This window comes from Panicum virgatum, chromosome 5N, assembly GCF_016808335.1.
Source record: "Panicum virgatum strain AP13 chromosome 5N, P.virgatum_v5, whole genome shotgun sequence".
NCBI lineage: Eukaryota > Viridiplantae > Streptophyta > Magnoliopsida > Poales > Poaceae > Panicum > Panicum virgatum.
The window spans coordinates 59,668,770-59,690,419 of NC_053149.1; the positions used below are offsets into that span (position 1 = coordinate 59,668,770).

General features: G+C 46.2%; 2 protein-coding genes across 2 annotated transcripts; one reads left to right on the top strand and one right to left on the bottom strand.

Annotated features, from left to right (window-relative positions):
• The first annotated feature begins 966 nt into the window (after nucleotides 1–966).
• On the top strand, nucleotides 967–6,847 carry LOC120676808 (external alternative NAD(P)H-ubiquinone oxidoreductase B3, mitochondrial-like). The gene is made up of 10 exons (XM_039958133.1): nucleotides 967–1,184; nucleotides 2,901–3,159; nucleotides 3,336–3,542; nucleotides 3,942–4,192; nucleotides 4,512–4,728; nucleotides 4,820–4,924; nucleotides 5,533–5,802; nucleotides 5,911–6,032; nucleotides 6,263–6,382; nucleotides 6,478–6,847. Exons 1-10 carry the CDS (start codon nucleotides 1,090–1,092, stop codon nucleotides 6,563–6,565), a joined length of 1,734 nt encoding a protein of 577 aa, XP_039814067.1. The 5' UTR covers nucleotides 967–1,089; the 3' UTR covers nucleotides 6,566–6,847.
• A 144-nt stretch (nucleotides 6,848–6,991) lies between these two features.
• LOC120676809 (cyclic nucleotide-gated ion channel 4-like) lies at nucleotides 6,992–13,450 on the bottom strand. The gene is made up of 8 exons (XM_039958134.1): nucleotides 12,548–13,450; nucleotides 11,346–11,561; nucleotides 10,927–11,126; nucleotides 10,723–10,835; nucleotides 10,379–10,619; nucleotides 10,230–10,290; nucleotides 7,802–7,828; nucleotides 6,992–7,694 (listed from the first exon to the last, which is right to left on the bottom strand). Exons 1-8 carry the CDS (start codon nucleotides 13,067–13,069, stop codon nucleotides 7,182–7,184), a joined length of 1,893 nt encoding a protein of 630 aa, XP_039814068.1. The 5' UTR covers nucleotides 13,070–13,450; the 3' UTR covers nucleotides 6,992–7,181.
• Nucleotides 13,451–21,650: the final 8,200 nt, after the last annotated feature.

Below are 21,650 nucleotides of genomic sequence, written 5' to 3' on the forward strand. Positions count from 1 at the left end.
AAGGGGGTTCGAGCGTTCGCTCAATGGTTTAAAGGTGCTGTTGAGCAGCTTGGATTCCAACAACTAACTATTAGCTGTGCTAGAGCATCTAGCTAACGGCTAAGTTTTACCTGGGGTGATAAATAGACAATGACTGATCTATTAGCTGTGGATCTCAACAAATATTTTAGCAGCTAATCGTTAGTTAGGAGTGATCTAAACGGGACCTTTTTTTTTTTCTATTGATCTATGGTCGGCCTCCTAAGTTCAAGTTTATGAGTAGTATAGTCAAAATTTGATTCCACATTCCCGTTAATTAAGTTGGCAAGTCTCCAATTCAAACCTTGCCTTAAAAGAAAGAATAATAATCACATGTTTTCCTAGACAGGGGGAAAGAAAAGAAAACCCTAGCGGCCGTACAGCTGCGCCGCCGCAATCTTCCTGGTGGTCTCCTCTCTCTGACCTGTAAACACCCAGGATCTCCGGCTCTGCGCACTTCCCTCAATGCCCCTCCCCGCTCCTTTATTTCTTGGTTTACAAGCCAAAAGATCTCAGCGCCCGGCGCACGCCTCGGCTCCTTCCTGCCCTCCCGCGAGCATCGCAGCCGTCCACGCACACGCCCCGACCGTCTCCGCGACGTCGGATCGTGTACGCGCCGGGGTTCGGGCGGGCATGTACGAACGTGGTAGCCGCCGCGACCGAACGAAAAGGGAAGCAACCGCGGCGCGAGCTGTCGAATTGTCCCGGGTCATATCCCTGGTCCGCCTGTTCAATTTTTTGCATTTCCAAAGTAATCCCTGTGTTGGTCAAATGGGTCCCTGCGTTAGTGCGTTCTGGCGGTGGCGTGGCATTTACGCCATTTCTCGTTCAGCTGAGGGTTGAAGTGCAAAATATCCACGCCAGGGGGAAGGCTTCGTGCTGTACTCCACTGCTCTCCTTCCTATATTAGGCTCCCCCCGGAAGGCGAGGAGGCACCTCGCCCTCGTCCCCGTCCGCCGCCGCGTGTTTGGGAAGCGAGCAAACCGCTCCTCCCCACCCTTGCTGTACCATTGCCCCGCGCGCACCCCACGTCGACGCGATCGAGGGAGTTCGGGCTGTTGCGAGTGAGAGATGGCGAGCAGCGGCTTGTTGCTGTTGCGCCGGGCCGCCGAGGCGGTGCGCCGCACGCCGCGCTGGCAGAAGAGGCTCGTCTTCTTCACCGTCGGGTACGTCCATCGGCTTCATCTCCCCTATGCATTCCCCCTTTTTTTCGTCTACAGCTTTTCCCATCCCCGCTGCTGGTTGATTGATCCGTGTGCCTCGCCGCCGTCGTGGTGCCTTTTTGTGAGGCCGCGCCGTGTGCTTTGGTTCATTCTGCCGACCCTTGCACAGTTCGTGGCGCGGGCCGGGGCAACAGAATTAAGTAGAGTTTTATTGTTTATCGCGTTTGTTGGGCTGGTCGATTGAGATTTAAATTGCTTCGATATGAGACGACTTGTAAGTTGTAACTAGGCAACTCTGTTACGGAATCGTAGATCTCTTCGTTTCTTAAAACCACACTGCGTTGATTCATACTGTCTGACGCTGTTCAATGTGTTATACGGCCTGATATAGTTAATATCCAATCTTGCTGTACGTTATATTAGGGAGTTGCACAAGAATTCTGTGATATATTGAATTAGCATTCTAGCAAATTGCTTTAATATAGAAGATGTGCAATGTACGTACTAGACCAGGCAGTAAGTGTTCTAGGTATATTTAAGTTGATTGCGGTGTCTACCTGTTTCCGATGAGAATGGTATTATGTACATGTACTTACATATTATGTACGGAAATGCCATATTGCTTATTATTATTGCCCATCTGGATGAACGAGAAGGTAGAAGATGAAATTCTTCCTTTACTTTTCTTTCATATAATATATCTGGAAATGTGATTCTAAAATGCAGTAGTATATTGTAGCTGTCATACTTCAATATTCTACCACCTTGTGATGCTTATTGAGTTCCTGTAGTTTGGTCAGCTTTTGTTTGCACATAATACTTTGGTTTTAGTCTCGGAGCAACAGATTTAGCAGATTTTTTTTTCTGTTTGGCTCATTGTGCGAACTTTTAAATTTCTTTGATTGATGATGACCAACTCTGCAACTCTGTTACATCTCCCTACGCCTGTTCATTGTTATGTTCTTTGTTTATTAAGACCACACCGTGTTGATTGATGAAGTCAGTGTTGACTGATGAAAACATGTTAAAAAATGTGCTAAAGGCCTGTTAATATGGATCCAATCATTTCCCCATTTGCTGTATCCAATTTTGTTATTGTGAATTAGTAATGCAGCAAATTAATTGGTTTTTGTGAATAACTATTAATGAAAATGCAAATCAGATCATGCTTCCATATTGCATAGTTCATCCTTTTTGTCAATTAAAATAACTACGTATGAAATGCAAATCAGATCATGCTTCCATATTGCATAGTTCATCCTTTTGTGCGGATTAAAAAAACCTGACACATGGGTGTCCATATTAGATGACTTGAATGCGCTCTTAGATATTTTCGTTGATTATAGTGTCTACCATTTGCTCATGAGAATGGGACTGCCATATCTGTACTGCAATGATATATTTATGTGCTTTGATCATCTAGATAACGTGATGGTAGAAGGGGAATTTCTTCCTACGATAAGGTAGCCAAGGGTTTTCAGCAGTTCGCAATTGCTCTATGTGTTGCATAATGTACTTAATAAAATAATCTTTAGCCATTGTACTAGAATACTTTTATGAATCCCAGAAGTGACTATTTGTAAATAACCCAGAAATAGTGTAGGGAAACTCCACCTTAGATGTTGCTGCAACCCTACAGGCGCCATTCACTCCTTTTACTTCATTTTAATTGCTATTCTATATTTCAGGACTGACACTTCTGTTCTTAACCTTTTGTAGAGTTGGAACCTTGACTTATGCTTGTCAAGATAATCAGGTTCTTCAAATTTGTGATGGGACCGGAAAAAAGAAGGTGGTTATCCTTGGAACTGGGTGGGCAGGAGCAAGTTTCTTGAGAAATATTGACACATCTTTGTATGATATCCATGTGGTATCACCTCGCAACTACTTCACCTTCACTCCTTTGTTGCCAAGCGTGACATGTGGCACAGTTGAAGCACGTAGTATCGTGGAGCCAGTTCGCAATATTGTGAGAAAGGTATTTCCTTATCAATGGGGAATATGCACTAAATTTATAGCACTTATGGCTGATTGTCATCTTATTTTGTTTTTCTTCCGTATTAGTAGTATATATGATATATTCTGGACCATACCATTGATATGCATAATAAAATGCTAGAGTTCCACATCTTATGTCCGTATATCATTCTGTAGAGAAATGGTGCATTCCGGTTTTGGGAAGCTGAGTGCTTCAAGATTGATCCAGCAAACAAAAAGGTCCACTGCAGATCAGATGTTGGGACAAATATTGATGGAAACGGTGAATTTGTTGTGGATTATGATTACCTGATTGTCAGTGTTGGGGCTAGACCGAATACTTTCAACACCCCAGGTGTTACCGAGAATTGCCATTTCCTAAAGGTAAGTACCATGTAAGGTCTAGTGAAGAAATGGAATCCTTACATTGAATTGATAAACTAAGCTATTCTTTAGAGCAATTTGCCATCTTTTTGTTTATGCCAACATTACCAGGGGTACAAAATTTCTTATTTTCCTTGGTGTACCTGCTACTTTGTGTATTCGTTGTCTCATACCATGTCAAGTTAACTTGGTAGGGCTAGGCATTTATTTATTTGTTTATTATTTTCAATCAGTATGTTCCTTTGACTGCTGCAGTAGGGTAATAGATTCGGTCTACTGGCATCTCTTCATCATAATTTATTGCTTTTGTTTCTCTTAATGTAACATGTATAATGGTGCAAAAGCTTTCTATATATTTTGTACAATGGAATTCCTTTTGATAGAGTGTCACTACTGTAGGAAGTAGAAGATGCTCAAAACATCAGGAAGAGTGTCTTGAAATGTTTTGAAAGAGCCTCCCTTCCAAACATTTCTGAGGAAGAGCGGAAGAAGAATCTTCATTTTGTTGTTATTGGTGGTGGCCCAACGGGAGTAGAATTTGCTGCAGAGTTGCATGACTTTGTGAAAGAAGACTTGGCAAAGTTGTATCCTGATGTTAGGAAGTATGTTAACATTTCAGTAATTGAAGCAGGTGGTCATATCCTTACAATGTAAGTCCTTTAAATGCTTCGTAGCCCCTTTCATGTCTACTTCCATCGATCTAGTTATTCCACAGAATGGGGAGGCAACCAATAAAGTGGTTACAATCTCCTTCCTCTTTTCTTTTCCATAAAGAACAAAAAGTGTTTATGAAAATTTGGTGTCAAGTATTTGATGCTTTTATGCAGCATTTCTTATGTTTATGCAGTTGATATGAGCTGTTCAAAAAATATCATGTCAATGTTTAACCGTATACTATTATATGCATAATGCACCTTTTGCCCCCAGATAACTTCTGTTGTGATCCTTTTCGTTTCATGGTTTGTTTAGGTTCGACAAAAGAATCACCCAATTTGCAGAAGAGAAGTTCAAGAGGGATGGTATAGATTTGAAGACAAATTTTAAGGTTGTGAAGGTGTCTGACAAGGATATTACCATGACCAATCCTGCAACAGGAGAGATTGCTATTCCTTATGGCATGGCTGTTTGGTCAACTGGAATTGGAACCCGTCCCATAATTATGGATTTCATGAAGCAAGTTGGTCAGGTATTTTATCTGGTTCTCCTACATCCAGGGGGTGAAAAACGTATTTCGTTCTACCACTTGTTATAAGTTCAGTATCAATAAACTCTTGCAGGGGAACCGTCGTGTGCTAGCTACTGATGAGTGGCTCAGGGTTCAAGGGTGTGCAGATGTATATGCTCTTGGTGATTGTGCAACGATAGCTCAAAGAAAAGTTATGGTATGTTCATTCTACTCATTTTTTAAAAACATTATGTTACTTATACCGAAAACCACATCAAGGTTTGGGATGTATGTTTATCAGAATCACTATTCATTTCCTTCTCTTTTAGTTCAAAGTGACACCTGCGTCTAGCTTGTTCTGTTAGAAAGGCAATTGTGTGTATCAGCCTTACTTTTCATAAACTGTCTAATTTGATCTACCAACATTTTCTGGTATTTTCACAAACGAGAAGAACCAAATAGAATTGTGTTATTATTCTCTTGAGTTCCAAACTACCAGATTTCCTAAGTTCAAGTTTTCGGTCATATTTTTTTCCTCGAACGTTCTCGGTCATATTCTTTGATCTGTTGATAGATGCTTCAACAAGGTCATGTTAATTCCTACTCATTGGTTACTCTATTACTGTTTTGTGAATACAAATATTTGTACAAAATATATTTCTTCTTGTGCTAGCTAGTGCTTGTTATGTGCTTTCATATTTATTGGGCTGTATTAATTGATTTTCAGGAAGTGTCTGCAATGTCTCGAGTAGCAGGCTTAAACTAGCATTTGTGTTTAGAGTGTTCTTAGTTCTGACATATTTATTTGGTCATTAATATTTTCAGGAAGATGTTGCTGCCATATTCAAAGTAGCAGACAAGGATAACTCTGGTACTTTAACTGTGAAGAAAATAAAAGATGTTCTTGGAGACATCTGTGAGAGATATCCACAAGTGGAGTTGTATCTTAAATCCAACCAAATGAAGGGCCTCCATGATCTACTCAAGGACTCGGATGGCAACTCCAAGGAGTTGAAAGAACTGGACATCGAGCAGTTCAAAAAGGCTCTTGCTCAAGTGGATTCTCAAGTCAAGATGCTCCCAGCAACAGCTCAGGTAATGCACATGTAGCATTAGAGCCGAGTAACTCATAGTCCAGAGTGGCAATATAACTTCTACGCTCTCTGTGCTGATGTTGTATAAGAATACTTGTTGGTGCTTCAGGTTGCTGCACAAGAGGGATTATATCTAGCAAAATGCTTCAATAGGATGAAGATTTGTGAAGAAAATCCTGAGGGTCCTTTGAGGATCAGAGGTTCAGGGCGTCATCGGTTCAAACCTTTCAGGTTGGTCTTCCATGCTTGTGATATGCATCTGCAACGGGAACAGCTCAATAGTTTTTTAAATTACAGAATTCTGTCGAAAACATACACGGAATTTTGTTGTATTTGATGTACGAGGTGCACAAATGACAGTTGTTGGCACAATGTGTAACTGATATTAGTACCGTTTTGTGTGGCTATGATTGATCTTCCAGAACCAAGCGGTAACTAATCTGTTGTTGTGTGACCTACAGGTACAGGCATCTTGGCCAATTTGCACCACTGGGTGGAGAGCAAACAGCTTATCAATTGCCGGGCGATTGGGTACATGTTGGCCACAGCACCCAATGGCTGTGGTATTCTGCCTATGCAAGGTATGTATTACACACTTCTGTACGCCTTTGGTCAGGCTCTCACACATCTGACAGAATGCTGGTTTTCCTGGTCATTTGCTCTTTGTTAAATACAGCATGCAATTCAGCTGGCGCACAAGGATGCTGGTCGTTTCAGATTGGGGGAGGCGGTTCATCTTTGGAAGGGACTCCAGCAGCCTATAAATTCCTATCGGCTGATTCCGTAGTTGAATTCCTAAGTAATAGTTCGTCGAAAAAAATTCCTAAGTAATATTCTAGATGCTACTACTTGCATCAGTTTTGCTGCATGCCCCACTTTTTTTCTAAGCCTAGCCTAGCAAGGTTTTTTATACCAAATTTTGACCTTGCCAGTTTTGTTACCATGTGATCCACTACGATGGTTCGGAGAGTATTCCTGGCTTACTTGGGATACATGTTTTTGCGAGGATATGTTTTTGATATAGTGGAATGTGTGCTTTAGCTATATCTTACTTGTTTTTCATCTTTTTTCAAATTTCCATTTCGCTGTAACTTGGAACCACGAGTGTAGCATGCAGATGATTGGATAGACCTTAAGCTGTTGCACATGCATAGGAGAAAAGAGACTTTGATCGGGTTGAGGGGGTTGACCACAGCACGGGCCATATCATCAAACCAGTAAAGCCGTAGACCTGGAGCTCCTGCTCAATGCTCGAGTTCAACATGACATTCACTTATACCAGTAGCCTGTGGCATTTTGCTTCTACCTGACCCGGCAGGCCGTACAACATACAAGCATGGCGTTTGTTCAGACTCCAGACACACGAGGCGGCCCCTGCAGTCACAGCAGGTCGTCCTGGTTGGGCTTGGGCGAGGTGAGCAGCGCGGTGTAGAGGCGGAGCTTCTCCTCCCCCAGCGACGAGCACCGCGACAGCGGCCGCCGCGGGCGGATGAAGGACAGCGACGCGAGCGTCTTGCGGTGCTTGTACCTCCGCCACGCGAGCTGCACGGCCACGGCCGCCCACGTCCGCCACCCGGGCGAGTAGTAGCGCGCGCTGCGCCGCACCCTGTCGTTGGTGAAGGTGTAGCGGAAGTTGCGCGTCACGTACCTGACGTCCGCGGCGTCCAGCCCGAACGCCTCGGTGCTCTCCAGCGTCGCCAGCGTGGACGACGACGCCGGCAGCCGCTCCAGGAACGGCCGCCGCAGGCACCACGACAGCAGCTCGTCGCCGCTGAAGTTGCCCGGGCCCAGCGTGCACCGGCTCGTGGCGCCGGTCCGGAGCGCCTGGCTGCTCTGCAGGTGCCCGCGCACGATGAACAGCATCCGCCTCACCGGGTCCCCTTCCCTGACGATCTGCTCGAGTTTGAAAACGGAGATCACTTCGCTGTTGGTTTGTGCCGTTGCATTGCTTCCAAAATTGCAGTAGTAAAGGGTAGGGAAGATCGTGCTCATGCGCTTACGACTTCTCCTTTGGGGAGTATGAGGGACTTTGTAACATCCCAGGTTTTGGAAAAATTGGAATTTCGGAAACTCCGGGTTCAAAAACCGGAACCTCCGGTTTTACTCTGCTCCGGTGGGCAGAGCACGAATCGCGGCGCGCCGCACATTGCCACCGCCGCCGGCCATCCTCGTGCCACGCACCGGCCATCCTCGTTCCGTGCACGTCCTTATCCCCTGAGGAGCTGCTGTGTTCTTCTTTTCATTCTCTTCTTCCTCGAGCTCAAGCCGAGCTGAGCCGCCCTGTCGCCGCTCCGGCCATCTCCGGCCGCCGTTCGTCGATTCCTCCCACCAGCATCTGCCGAGCCTCGTCCTCCACCCATCCATGAGCCCATTTGAGCTGTTCCCCGACCGAAATCGATTCCCCACGGCCGCCACCGCTTGAAACTCTGCCTCACGCGTCGAGCTCCATTCTCCGGCCTTTCTCCGCACGACCTGAGCTCGGGGTAAGCATCACGGCATCCCCCTCGACCTCTCCAGCAATTTCTTCTTCCATTCTGGGCGTCGCGCGCATGCCATGGCAAAGACCGGCTGAAACCGGAACCGCCGGTTTCAGAAACCGGAACTTCTGGTTTTGGCATGACAAGTGCCTAAAACCGGAACCTCCGGTTTGAAATTCCGGAACCTCCGGTTTTGTCAGGGTTGCATATCTAAAATGTTATCTCATGTATATCTTTTTACGCATATCATTTCATGCAGTTTATTTTATGCACAATCGTAGCATTGCACTAACGCATGCATTTCATCCATGCATTATAGTGACCGAATCATCGGAGGTTGAAACCATGGAGCCCACCGAGTCCGTTGAGCCTGAACCCGAAGTCCAGTTCGCGGTCGAGCCCGAAGCTAGCCGAGGCAAGCAGCTAAGCATGAATCCTTGATCCTATTTAACCTGATTTAATTAGTTATCCCACCGAATAATGTTGGGTTATATATATTATGTATATATTGCATTCTTGTATCTATCTGCGTGCATTATCCTTCCTTGATTTGTCATCCTTGTTCTTGGCACTAGTTAGTTAGTTAATTACTTAACTTGACTAGATGCTTAGCCCTGCTTAGAATATTTATATCGCTCGCTAGACAGGAATAGTTTGGAAGATCACATTTACCGGTAACCCTTGATCGCACGGGCCCGGCTTGGTTGTATGGTCTGGTAGTATCGAGGTTCGAGCGGAATGCTAGGGCCTAGAAAATGAAGTCACATGGGTATAGTCTGCTTGGATCGATCTTGAGCACCTTTTCGTGCTACCACATATCCAATATAATGGTACGGATGAGCCAATTACCTTCTTTGACTTGATCATTGATGTACAGTTCTAGATACGTGGCTACGGGCTATGCAGAGAGGCTTAGTGTATCCCAGGTGGACCTATGTGTAGAAAAGTTTAGAGATGTCCCTGGTGGAACTAATTTTCTACTCATAAGCTAGGTGTGAGGTTCAATGATCGAGCCATGTTGGGAACGGTTGACACGAGTACCCCCTTATCCAACTTTGGCCGGTTGGGTGAGTCGCATGATCCTTGCGTCGTGTGGGTAAAGTAGTACACCCTTACAAGGTTATAATCAATTCGAATTGCCGCGCTCTCGGATATGAGCAAGCTCTTGGTTCGTCGAATTCTTCATAGAGAATTTCGGTATTGTTGGCTTTGGATTCATGTCATATCGAGGATCTATTATAGATTATGTTACTCTCTTAATCAACTAAAACTGTTTGTGGGTTGGGCAAGATTAATTAAGTTTGCTAGGTGATAGTCTAGACAGCTCATGTTTATGCAATAATTACTTAACCCTAAAGTCTTTACTTGAGCCTTTGCATAATCCTTGTTTATTTAATCGCGTAAGTCTTGCGAGTATCTTTGTACTCAGGGTGCTTCTAGCCCTAGTTGCATGTGAACCGAAAGTGGTGTTCGGCCACTTCTACCCCGCCGATCCAGGTGCGGGGGAGGAGTAAGTCGTTGAGGCTGTGATGGTGTCCTTGAGCAAGGCACCATTATCTTTTAGTTTTTCTCGCAGCAGAACTCCGTGAGAGCATGTAAATATAATAATCTTTAAGTTTCTGTATAATATGGCTTTCGTGAGCCCAAGGCTTGTAATGGAAGTTCTCCTATATTGAATTTGTAATTTTAAGTGTGTAAAGTTGCTCTTTGTGGATCATCGGCAATGTATGTGCTTGTGTAACGGTACGTGTGCTTAATTCTGGGCATGTGGCAAACACGTATCGGGATTACCGGGTTTGCTCTCGTTCTAGGTGAATTGTGTTGATTAAGTGCCTCTAAGATGTGGATTAGCACGTGGTGTGTCGAGAGACGGACACGGACACGTGCTAGCCCTCGTCTTAAAAAATTAATCAATAATTTCACTTAAACCGAGTGCAAATTGGATTCTAACCGATTTTACCCCGTCCCAGATATTCTCGAGCACCAGCTCGTCCATGTGCTGGAACAGCGGGCACGTGCAGCGCGATGAGCAGCACGTGATGCACCAGCACGAGCAGAACTCATCGCGCCAGGAGTACAGGACGGCGTTTGGTTGCGCGTACCTGGCGCACGAGGTCGAGGCAGAGGTGGTACTTGATGTCCCTGCGGAGCCCCTCGGGGAGGTCGCGGACGATGCGGCACTCGTCGACGCCGCGCGTGGCCGCCCACCTCTGCCGCTCGTACTGCCGCACCCGCTGCCGGAAGCTCCTGGGCAGGTTCTTGTGCTTCATCCACAGCTCCACGCCCCGCAGCCGCGTGTGCATCGCCTGCTTCTTGGACGTCGTCGCGTTTAGGAACACTTGCCGCCAATCACACAGCCGTACGTTTGCCGGCGTCGATGGATCGTCAGCCAAGACGTCGTCGAGGATCAGTCCCCATTTGAACGCAGTCCTCTGCTACTACCTTGATGTTGCCGATGAGCATGGTCACGAGGATCAGCCCGCCGGTGATGGTGATGGTGATGATGTTGAACACGATCTCCAGCCACTCCGTCGTGCTCTCCAGGTTCCCGAACGTGCTGATCGATTAGCGCCAGCAGCAGCAGTGAAAAGTTCAGACCATCAGTAACCAGGCCATGAACAGCTACTAATATGCAACAGCGAGTTCACCTGAGAGTCATTAACCCCCAGAAGATCGGGAGCAGAATCCTCTCGATCCTGCTGGGGTTGGCCACTAGCATGACCGTCCACTTGTAGGCCCCGTACTGGTAGTTGTCGCCACTGTCGAGGCACGTGCCCCTGGCGGTGGCGTTGCCGGCCCAGGCGAGCCTGCCCGCCGCGCCCAGCAGGTACCAGCACGCGCCCACCGCCTGCAACCAGGAACGGCAAGAGCCTAGCTGTCACGGGATCATGGCGTCGCAGGCGGGCGTCGTCACCTGGCGAGGCCGTTCCGGGTAAGATACCCTTGCGTGCGCGACAGCGTCCTTGGCCAGTTTTGCCTTGTATTTTTGCCCAAGAACGCGGTAGCTTCGACGGGCACACCAATTTGCACGAAGAAGAAGATGGTGGAGGAGACGAGGTGGACTCACGGGAGCGGCGACGAAGTAGGCCATGAGGTTGAGCGCGATCCCCCACCAGATGGTGCCGAAGACGTAGCCGGAGGCGTCCTGCGACCGGCGCAGCACGCGGACGGAGTGGTAGATCTTGGGCAGGTACTCGAACAGGAACGCCACCAGCAGCACGGTCATGACGGCGGCCGTCGAGCCCGCGCGTATCATCGCCGGCGCCGCCGCCCAGACGATCACCTGCGTTCACGAGTACGGCCGGAAAAGGGTCACGGCGTGGCTGGGACGGGTTTCCTGTGGGGGCGAAGCGCAGTACAGATCGTTTGGACCTCACGTCCTCCTGGAAAGAAGTTTGAATCTTGCATGCATTGATTGATGCAACGCATTGTTGGTTCACATCGATTGCTATGCAGGCTTGTCCTCAAGCGCCATGGTCCCAGATCGACCCAGTCTCTCTGCAGCGAAACCGTCCTCGTACGCGCGCATCGCTGCCTGGTCCTCTAATAAAACTTTTCCTTTTCCAGAAAGAACCCGCATGGCAGCAGGTCGCGGCACGTTGCTGAGAGCAGAGCTCCAGAACGAAGGCCGGGCTGACGTGGCTGGTGCTCGGCACTCGGTAGAATGCGACGGGGAGGAATGCGAGGCTGCATGCGGCCACGGCATGAAGACTTCGGCCTCGTTTGGTTCGCGGTAAGTGATATTTTAATTGCTAATTATGGTGACAAACAAAGCCATTTTATAAAACCAACTCCAGAACCCCGCGCCAGTGACGCTGAAGAATCTAATAAGGTCTTTGACCGCGTGATTAGAGGATGATTACCGTAGCATCGCTGTAGCCAATCATCGATTAATTACCGTCATTAGATTCGTCACGAAAAGTTACAGAATGATTTTGCAAATAGATTTCGTTTAGTACTTCATGCACGCGAGATTCTCTTTTCGAGAAACGTGCGCGCTAGTTTTGTAGAATGGCCAAACAAGTATGGTGGTGAATGAGGTATGATGAAGAAGGCTCCAAAATTCTCGGCTGTGGCGAAGGGTTTTTGGACAGGCGCTCCAATCTGTCACTACAGACCATTGCCCACCGAGGCCGTTCCTGCTGATTTGTTTCTACGCGGCAACAAATGTTCCGTGTTTTTTTTTGCCCAAGAGCAGAAGAGCCAGAGTCTCCTCAAAGAATGCACGAGGATGATGGCATGATGCACGGATGCGGACAAACGGCGCACCTGCATCACCGGTAGGATGACGAACACGTCCAGGAAAATCCCCTTCTTGTTCCTGGACCTCGCCCGTCGTTCCGGCACGGCGGCGCCGCCGCGCGCGTCGTCGCGCCCCTGCCGCGCCGCCTCCTCGTCCGCGTCGTCCTCCCGAGCCAGCGGCGCGCGCGCGTCCCGGAGCCGCAGCAGCAGGTTCCAGGCGTGCATGGCGTCCGGCGCGCACCGGAGCGCGGTGACCGCGGCGGCGAACCAGCCGTCGAGGAAGACGCACATGAGCAGCGCACTGAGGCAGACGGCGTAGAGGAACAGCGGGTCGACCACCAGCCCCGCCGCGCAGGCGAGCAGGTACGCGCGGTCCCACTCCGGCGCCCACCGCGCCCGCGGGGCGAGCGCCGCCGCCGCCGCCCACGCTCCGCCTGCTCCCCGCGACGTCGTCTTGGCATCTCCCTCGCTGGCTGCCGCACTCCGCGCCGCGCCGTGAGGGGAGGGCGACGACGACGCGGCCGGGCGCGCCGAGAGCTCGGCTAACATGATCGGCCGATGCCGACGGCAGCAGGTGCTGATGCTGATGAGTACTGACGGCGACCGTGCGTGGTCAGGTGGTTGTGTGGTGAGGCCGTGGCATGTGGACGATGGAGCAGAGACAGAGAGGACGGCGTCCGCAGGGCTTCCTCTACGCGAGTTGGACGGGCATATAGCGGCGGGCGGCTAAGACGGCTATAGCTAGCAGGAGCGTAGCGCGCACCTCTCTCCAGTCTCTTCTCCCCTTCTCGTCGCGCGCGTACGTACGCACGATAGTTCGGTGGCGGCACATCTCGACCGACCGATCGACCGACCGACTCGACGCGGCGTTTGTCGCCGTGCGCGCGTGCTCTACCGCCTGGTGGTCAAGTTCGTGCTTGTATCCGCGCGTGCTCCTCTACAGAGAGAGAGAGAGAGAGAGAGAGAGAGAGAGAGAGAGAGAGAGAGAGAGAGAGAGAGAGAGAGAGTCAGAGACGCTGCCAGCTGAGGCGGGCTGTGGACGACGGCGAGGTAGAAGACGATGACAGCGGATCTGGCTCAGGAGGGAAAAGCAAAGCGGAGGGTGTTAGCCTCGGGTCGGGACTCGGGAGTCGGGACAACCAACAAGCGAACAAGCTAGGTGGCCACATCACCCGTTCAAATCAAATAAGTCACCGTGCCGCAATTCGGCATGCATGCGTCAATCATTCGGTGTGACGGTGTCCAGCATCAGGCCATGAGACTGCCGATCAGCAGGGTTCCGGCCGGTCCGGTGGTCGGGTCCAGTCTCGTCCGCGCCTGCCTGCCGCTATTCGGCTGAGCGTGGTACAGGGAGTACAGGCAACTGTGGATGCAGTTCCTGGGTTTCCATCGGGAGGTGAACCGAGGATCAGAGAGGTTTTCCTTTGCAACATGATACTGTACGTGCATGGCTGGGATGGGGTACCCGTGGGCTACTGCTCAGGTATAGCTACTTCCATGCCAAATCGTCTCCATGTTTTAAAGTACCTGGTGTGCCTACTAATCCATCCGCCGCATTGTTGCCACGCGCCTTCTATTATTGGACTAGATAGCTGACAGCTAGCAAGAATTGCGATGGTTGATGGTTTCAGGTTATGCTCTTTAATTAATATAAGCATCTCCTAATGATTTTATTCAATCTTAAGACCTATCGGCTCAATCTTAGAGGTTATAAAGTTTCACAATAATCTCATCCTAATACAACTACCGAATTGGAATAATATGTACTCTTTGTTTCTTTGGAGGGGGCGAGTTAGGGTAAAATGTTAAGAAAGAGAGAGTTATTAGAAAACTGCCGATGTATATCTTTCTTTTATAATGACAATATAATTTAGTATGTAAAATCATGCTGCTGGAGATGCTCTTAGAAAACTGTCGTGGTACATCTTTCTTGGTACATCTTTCTTCAATAACGACAATATAATTTATTATGTAAAATCGTGCCGCTGGAGACGCTCTTAGCGTGCATATGGTAATATGTGTATGTATGAGCATGAACATTTGGCATTGGCAAAAGAACACATGGTACAGAACACAAGACACACTATAAGCACTTTCACGCCATATTTGTTAAAGGAAAAGAGTGACAAATGACTCCATAACAACACAAGGAACGTAGCAGCAAATTCAGCCGGCCTTAGTTACAGTAACTAAGGCTCGTAGAGGTAAGCACACATATATAAGAGACCTCCTTATTCATAGCACAACGACATTCTTTCTTGGCGAAATAAAAAGCACGAACCGTAACCACCTTGTACTCATGATCAGGGTGCCTGCAAGCTCGAATCAGGGGCCGGGAACGGCAGCGAGACAGACCCACTGGCCGATGAAGAGATTGTCACAGTTGATGTTGGGGTTGAAGCTGAGGAACTGCTTCAGAGGCAGCCCAGTAGCCTGCGCCACCGCGAAGCACGTCTCGCGCTCTTGCACCCCGTACGCCTTCTTGCAGATCAGCGGCGAGGCCGCCGGAGCTGGACGGTGTGCGTCCGCCAGGGTGATCACGGCGATGAGGAGGAACGCGACCATGAGAGCGGCAGCACCACGCTTCGCCATTACAAGTGTTTGTAGGGCACGCGAAAGAAGTTAGGAATAATGAGCACTGAAGTTAGGTATGTGAAAGGCTTGTGAGTGGCTTGCATTGGCTACATTGGTGTGCCTTCTTATATAGCATAGCAAGTGCAAATTAGGCCAAAAGGTGATTACGTGTAGGTGACAACATCAAGTGTGTGTCTTCGGTATTCCACGGCCTTGGAAATGGAGCTGTGGTCAATTACTGGTGATACTTCTCACGACATGTCTTTGCATTGTTGGCCATATTTGCATGGCGGGCATTCTTTTACTTAGGTGAAATAAATTGAAGTTTCTACCGGTTTTGCTTGGGAAGCCAAACATGACTTCAGGCCAACCATTCTTCTTCGACTCTGGCCAGGGACCAAATAGCTAGCTAGCCAGTGAACATAGAGCAATCTGAGTTATAATTCCTTGGAGAGTATATAAACAATATAATTATACCGTCTAACTTTGAACGTGTAACTTTGGACAATGAATTACCCATATGCACCGTTTTACAAGTTGTTAAACAATATAAGTAGGCCCTAGATAGGGATTCTAGTGTTAATATATAATAGCGCATGCACGTATATATATGCTATGTAACAGTGATGCTAATTAATAAGCCTTCATTTGTCCACGTACTGGATACTAACAAGACATTGTGATAATGCAATAATCTGTTCGGTTTGCATCACTGGTTAACAATGAAAGAATTGTTTAATCGATAGACGAAGCTAGCTATAGAAAAGGACGACTAAGAGCCAGCAGTGACACAGGCTAAGCACAAGACAGGCGTGAGCATTGATGTGTGATGATACTTCGAGACTCGAGAGCTGAGGGGAATTGAATAGGGCTAGGGGGATGTAGCCCATGAAGGAAGTTCCTCTCCCAAGAACTGGGTGCAAACGTACAGATAAGGGAAATTTGGTTTAGTTCTAAATTCATAGAATTTGAATACATTTCCAACCGATAATATTTATTAAGTAGGGTAATCAGCCACAGACACTATCGGAAACCCGAATTTGCCGTGTGCCCGAATCTTTGCCGTGCGCTATCGTGGCTTCGCGTGTGCTTTAGGCACACGGCAAATAGGCCGATTCCGGTAGTGAGGTGCCTCGAAAGTTATTAGGACATATATATTTCTAAAGCTTGTTTTAGAATTCTTTATAAATTATTAAGTTTTCTCTAAATGTATTAACAACAGTATTGTATTTTTCTAATGTCAATATTGACATATTTTTCTACCATTTGAAATTGACAGAATGCTATCGCTGTTTGTTCCTTGATGTTGTGCTGAAAATCTATACGTCTGGCTAGCTTGTGCAGAGAGCATCTTACTTTGCACCGTCTAGATTGTCTGGATATCGTGCACATGAATATGAATATGGTGTTAGTCCGAATAAATTGGAAAACGACAAGCCTTTTTCAAAGGTACTGGGAGGTACCACCAAATCACTACCAAAAACATATAGAAATTTAATACCTAATATAAGTTCCACATTTTATTACCTCTCGAGCTACCCTTATGTAATACCTTGGTATTTCTCAAGGACAATTCCAACAACGTGCATTGCACTTTATTAAGGGCCAGGTTAGTAGGGCTTCTAGCCCCCAAACAATATCGGCTTCTAAAGAATCTCTGCACATTGTATGTAGCAAAACGCTAGTGAAAAAAACCAACTAGAAGCTGATAAGACTATTTTTCTTTTGCTTCGTCGGCTCCCAAGAGCCGAAGGAGATGGAGCCCTAGTAAACAAGTCAAAGTTAGAGGTACAAACCCTAAAAGTTCAAACAGAGAAAAAAAAACACACTGTAATTTGACAACAGACCAAAAATTTCTCAATGAAAGCAAAATGATTATAACCGTTGAGCATCTAAAGTGGTTCCCAAATAAATCTTATCTAATAATCAGCTAATAGCGATATCCTAATAATATTTCTTTCATGTTTACTGAGGGATTTTATAGTTTTCTAATAATGTTATCCCAATCCAACTCCCTTATTGGAAGAGTTCCAACTAGTTCCCCTTATTTTGGATGAGTTGGTGTGAATTATTTGTTTATCACAATAATTATTGGAGAAAAGGATATGTTAGACTACTATTTCTACATCAACTCCTCTAATATGGTTGTTGGATTGGGAAAAGGGAATCTACTGAAGATGCTCTATTGTGCCATATGTTGGCTTGTGATACATTTCTGTAGCTGCCAAGTGTTAGATATCTCTCTCGTGCGGTGCTTTTAAGTCGTACGACTAATCATGATTAGTCATGATTAATCGTGCTTATCGGTCTGCCAACACCGATCATGTCCACGGAGGCAATTATCTCGACTAGAAGTCTAGACATCCGACTAATCATCGACTAACCATGTTTAGTCGTCCAATTGGCGTGGGGATGACTAATTTACAAGCTCTAGGCAACTTTTGGGCTGGCGATGGTTTTGACCTTTGTCTGGTAATTTGGTAGCCCATTTGGGTTTAGGTATGAGTCTCACTCATGTCATCAGGTGAGTGTTGGTGTGTGCTTTTCTGCTGTGATCTCCTAGATGGTTCGATGTTTTATTCTTAGTGCTGCTGAATTAACTTGCCAGTTGCTATTGAATCACATATTACTAAGTTAGTGACCATCTGACCATCAACATTATCTTGATCTTTGCTTTAAATAATATACAATATCGATCCTAGAATATACTCGATTACTAGGCTACGATTAGGACCGACTAGGCTCGACTAATCGGTCCTAGAATATACTAGGTCGATTGATCTTCATTTCCTTATTACTTGCGTCATTTCAGTTCATTCTGCATGCCTGGTGCACAACGTGTTGTTCCTTTGCAGGCATTGTTGTGGTTCATTACATATATTTCTTTCAGTACCATGATCACTTTTGTGCACTCCATTATTAGTATAAACAACTGTACAGTGATGAATGGTTAGCTTTGAAAGAATTTGGAATCCTGCAGCATGAAAGAATTTGCATCTATTTAGTGACCTGTAGCTTGTTCCTTTAATTTCTCTGAATTTCATTGCAGATGCAAGGTAGGCAGCAGTTCAGTCATCAGTGACACCGGCGACAGAACTGTTGACACAGAATTGCGCCAACGCACTCGAATGCGCTAGAACGCGCGACGATCGTCAAAACGATCAACACAGCGAAAACCCTGGGCGGACCGGTCTGACCGGTTTAGCCGACCGGTCTGACCGGTGCAGGCAGGGAACTCGCGAAGACCTAGAACAGCGAGTTCGGGAGGGACCCCATCGGAGCTCATGATCGTAGGGTTGCTCTGAGGTCGGCAGGCCACTCAGAACGTCTTCAAACGCCGCCGGGATGAAGGAAGAAAGCAATCTAGGGTTGGAAAAGGCTAGGGTTTGAGAGATAAAAGTAATGCGATTTTTTGTATTGATTCGATTGGGAATAACCTCAATCGGCCTTAGCCTTTATATTTATAGACCGGGGAAGACGTACTCCTTCACGAGTAGGATTACATGAGGACTCTTTACAAAAACCCTAATTCTACTCGGACTGTACAGACCAGACCGGTCTGACCGGTCGACCTCAGCAGGTGCCAAATTTGGCTGTCAACATATGCCCCCCTGCTTTTTGGTGAGTTTCACAAGCCAAAAAGCAAGAACTATCTTGATGTACATGCTTTACACAGAGCATACAACTCTAAAAATAAAACTAAGGGCGATATTCAACACCGGCCATCTTCGTCTTCACGTACTTTGCCAAACGCTAGGATAGAATTTCTTCAAGTATCTCCCATTGATAGCCATGGGTAGACGTTCACCTTGCACCGTCTCCACCATATACGAATTTCCGGAGATAACTTTGACAATGTTGTATGGACCCTCCCAACTTGGCGACCATTTGCCAAACTTGTTGTTTTTCATCCCAAGAGGCAAAATTGTCTTCCAAACCAGATCCCCAACCTGAAAAGATTTAAGTTTTACCTTTTTGTTGTAAGCTCTGGCCACCCGAAGCTTGTCTTTCTCAATCTCCTTCAAAGCCTTCAAATGTTTGTCGGTCACCTCATCAATATTATCCATCATCAAATCATGGTAATCAACAACGGAGAGGTCATTTTGCTTTGCCAACCTATATGCGTCTAGATTTACCTCAACGGGTAAAACGGCCTCTTGACCATACACAAGTTCAAAAGGAGTAATCTTAGTAGAACCATGTCTAGATATACGATGAGCCCATAATGCTTCGGATAACACCTCATGCCACCTCTTAGGATTTTCTTCTATCTTCTTCTTGACAAGTTTGATCAAAATCTTATTACTAGACTCGGCCTGCCCATTGGCCTGAGCATAGTATGGAGATGAATTGAGCAACTTAATCTTATAAGATTCGGCAAAGGCACGCACCTCTTTTGATATAAATGAAGGACCTTGATCCGTTGTCAAAGTTTGTGGAATGACGAATCTATGAATAATATGCTCAGTAATAAACTAAATTACCTCCCTATGTGTCATATTCTTCAAAGGAACTGCTTCGGTCCACTTAGTAAAATAATCTGTAGCAACTAACACGAAGCGATGCCCCTTTGAAGATGGAGGATTAATTCATCCAATAAAATCCAACCCCCAACCTCGGAACGGCCATGGTTTAATAATAGGATGCATCAACGCAGCAGGCACCAATTGTAAATCACCAAATCGCTGACATTCTTCACACCCTTTATAGTATCTAAAACAATCGGACAGCATGGTGGGCCAGTAGAAACCAGCTCTTCTGAGTAACCACTTCATCTTGGGAGCCAATTGATGAGTACCACAAATACCTTCATGAACCTCACCCATAGCAACCCAAGCCTGATCCGAGTCTAAACATTTGAGGAGCAAATCTTCGGCAGTTCGACGATAAAGTTCATCGTCAATTAAAACATACTTGAAAGCCAAACGCCGAATATTTCTCTCTGCGCCACGACCAGGATCTCTCAAATACAACATAAGAGGAACCCTCCAATCCTGGGCTTCGGCCGAGATGATTGAATCATCTTTTTTGGCCGAATCAGAACTAACAGCTGCATCACCGGTCAGACCGGTCTCTGGACCAGTTTGATCGGTCTGGGCGGTCAGACCGGTTGCGCTGACCGGTCGGACCGGTGCGTCTAGAACCAGACACTCGGCTTTCGTTTGCATCGGCTTGCGAATGTTGAAATATTTTTTCATAACATTATAGCCAGATGCTTGTTCCGCCAGAGTATTTGCCTTTCCATTCTGCTCCCTCGGAATATGCTTGATAATAAATTCATCGAAAAATGAAATAATATCGAGGCATTTATCAAGATATGCATTTAGAGAACCATTATAACACTGTCATACCTTAGATACTTGCTGCACCACCAGAAGAGAATCTCCAAAGGCTTCAACATGCTTCACGCCCATGGATTGCAAGAATTCCAAGCCAAATAGAAGAGCCTCATATTCAACTTGGTTATTTGTGCACTCTTCTTCCAATCGGTTTGAAAATTCAAAAATAGCACCATTCGGAGAAATAAGAACAGCACCAATCCCTTGACCATCATCACAAACCGATCCATCAAAGTACAACTTCCATGGTGTGCAAGTAATATAGCCGACTTCTAAATCATGCTTGTCATTAATCCGATGCTCAACAATAAAATCCGCTACAATTTGGCCTCTCATAGATTTTAAAGGTTCACAAGCCAAATCATACTCAACCAAAGCATAAGCCCACTTACCGATTCTACCACTCAAAATCGGTTTCTGTAACATATGTTTGATCACATCGGTTTGACATACTACTATGCAAGTACTAGATAATAGATAATGTCTCAATTTGGTACAAGCATAATAAAGAGACAAACATAACTTCTCAATAAATGTATACCTCGTCTCTGCATCAATAAGTCGTCGGCTTAAATATGTAATAATATATTCCTTCCCTTCGGTCTCTTGAGTCAAAACAGCCCCAATAACCTTGTCTTCAGTAGCCACATAAAGTCTGGAAGCCTCATTAATCAACATATCAGCTATAGGCATAGGATATTCATCCTTGGGAGTAGCTTTATTAAGATCTCTAAAATCAATGCACACTCTAATTTTCCCCGAATCCTTTTTCTCAACAGGCACAATATTAGAGATCCAATCAGCATAACGACAAGACCGAATAAATCCAGCATCAAGTAAATGATTAATTTCAGTTTTAATTCGATCATAAATAATGGGATTGAAACGCCTAACCGGTTGTTTATATGGTCTAAAACCGGCTTTAATAGGTAAACGATGCTCAACAAGATCACGACTCAAACCAGGCATCTCATGATACTCCCAAGCAAAGCAATCGATGTATTCTTTTAATAAATTAACCAAATCGGCTTTATATTCAGCCGATAAATTTTTATTTACAAAGGCCGGCCTAGGAATAGTTCCATCACCAATGTCTACCTTTTCTAAAGGATCGGCCGATGTAAACCCTTGTCTCAGCTTATCTAGATCACCAGAATCTTCAATGGCTTCACACATATCGTTCGTACGTGCCCGATATTGATCAAGCCTCTACTGTA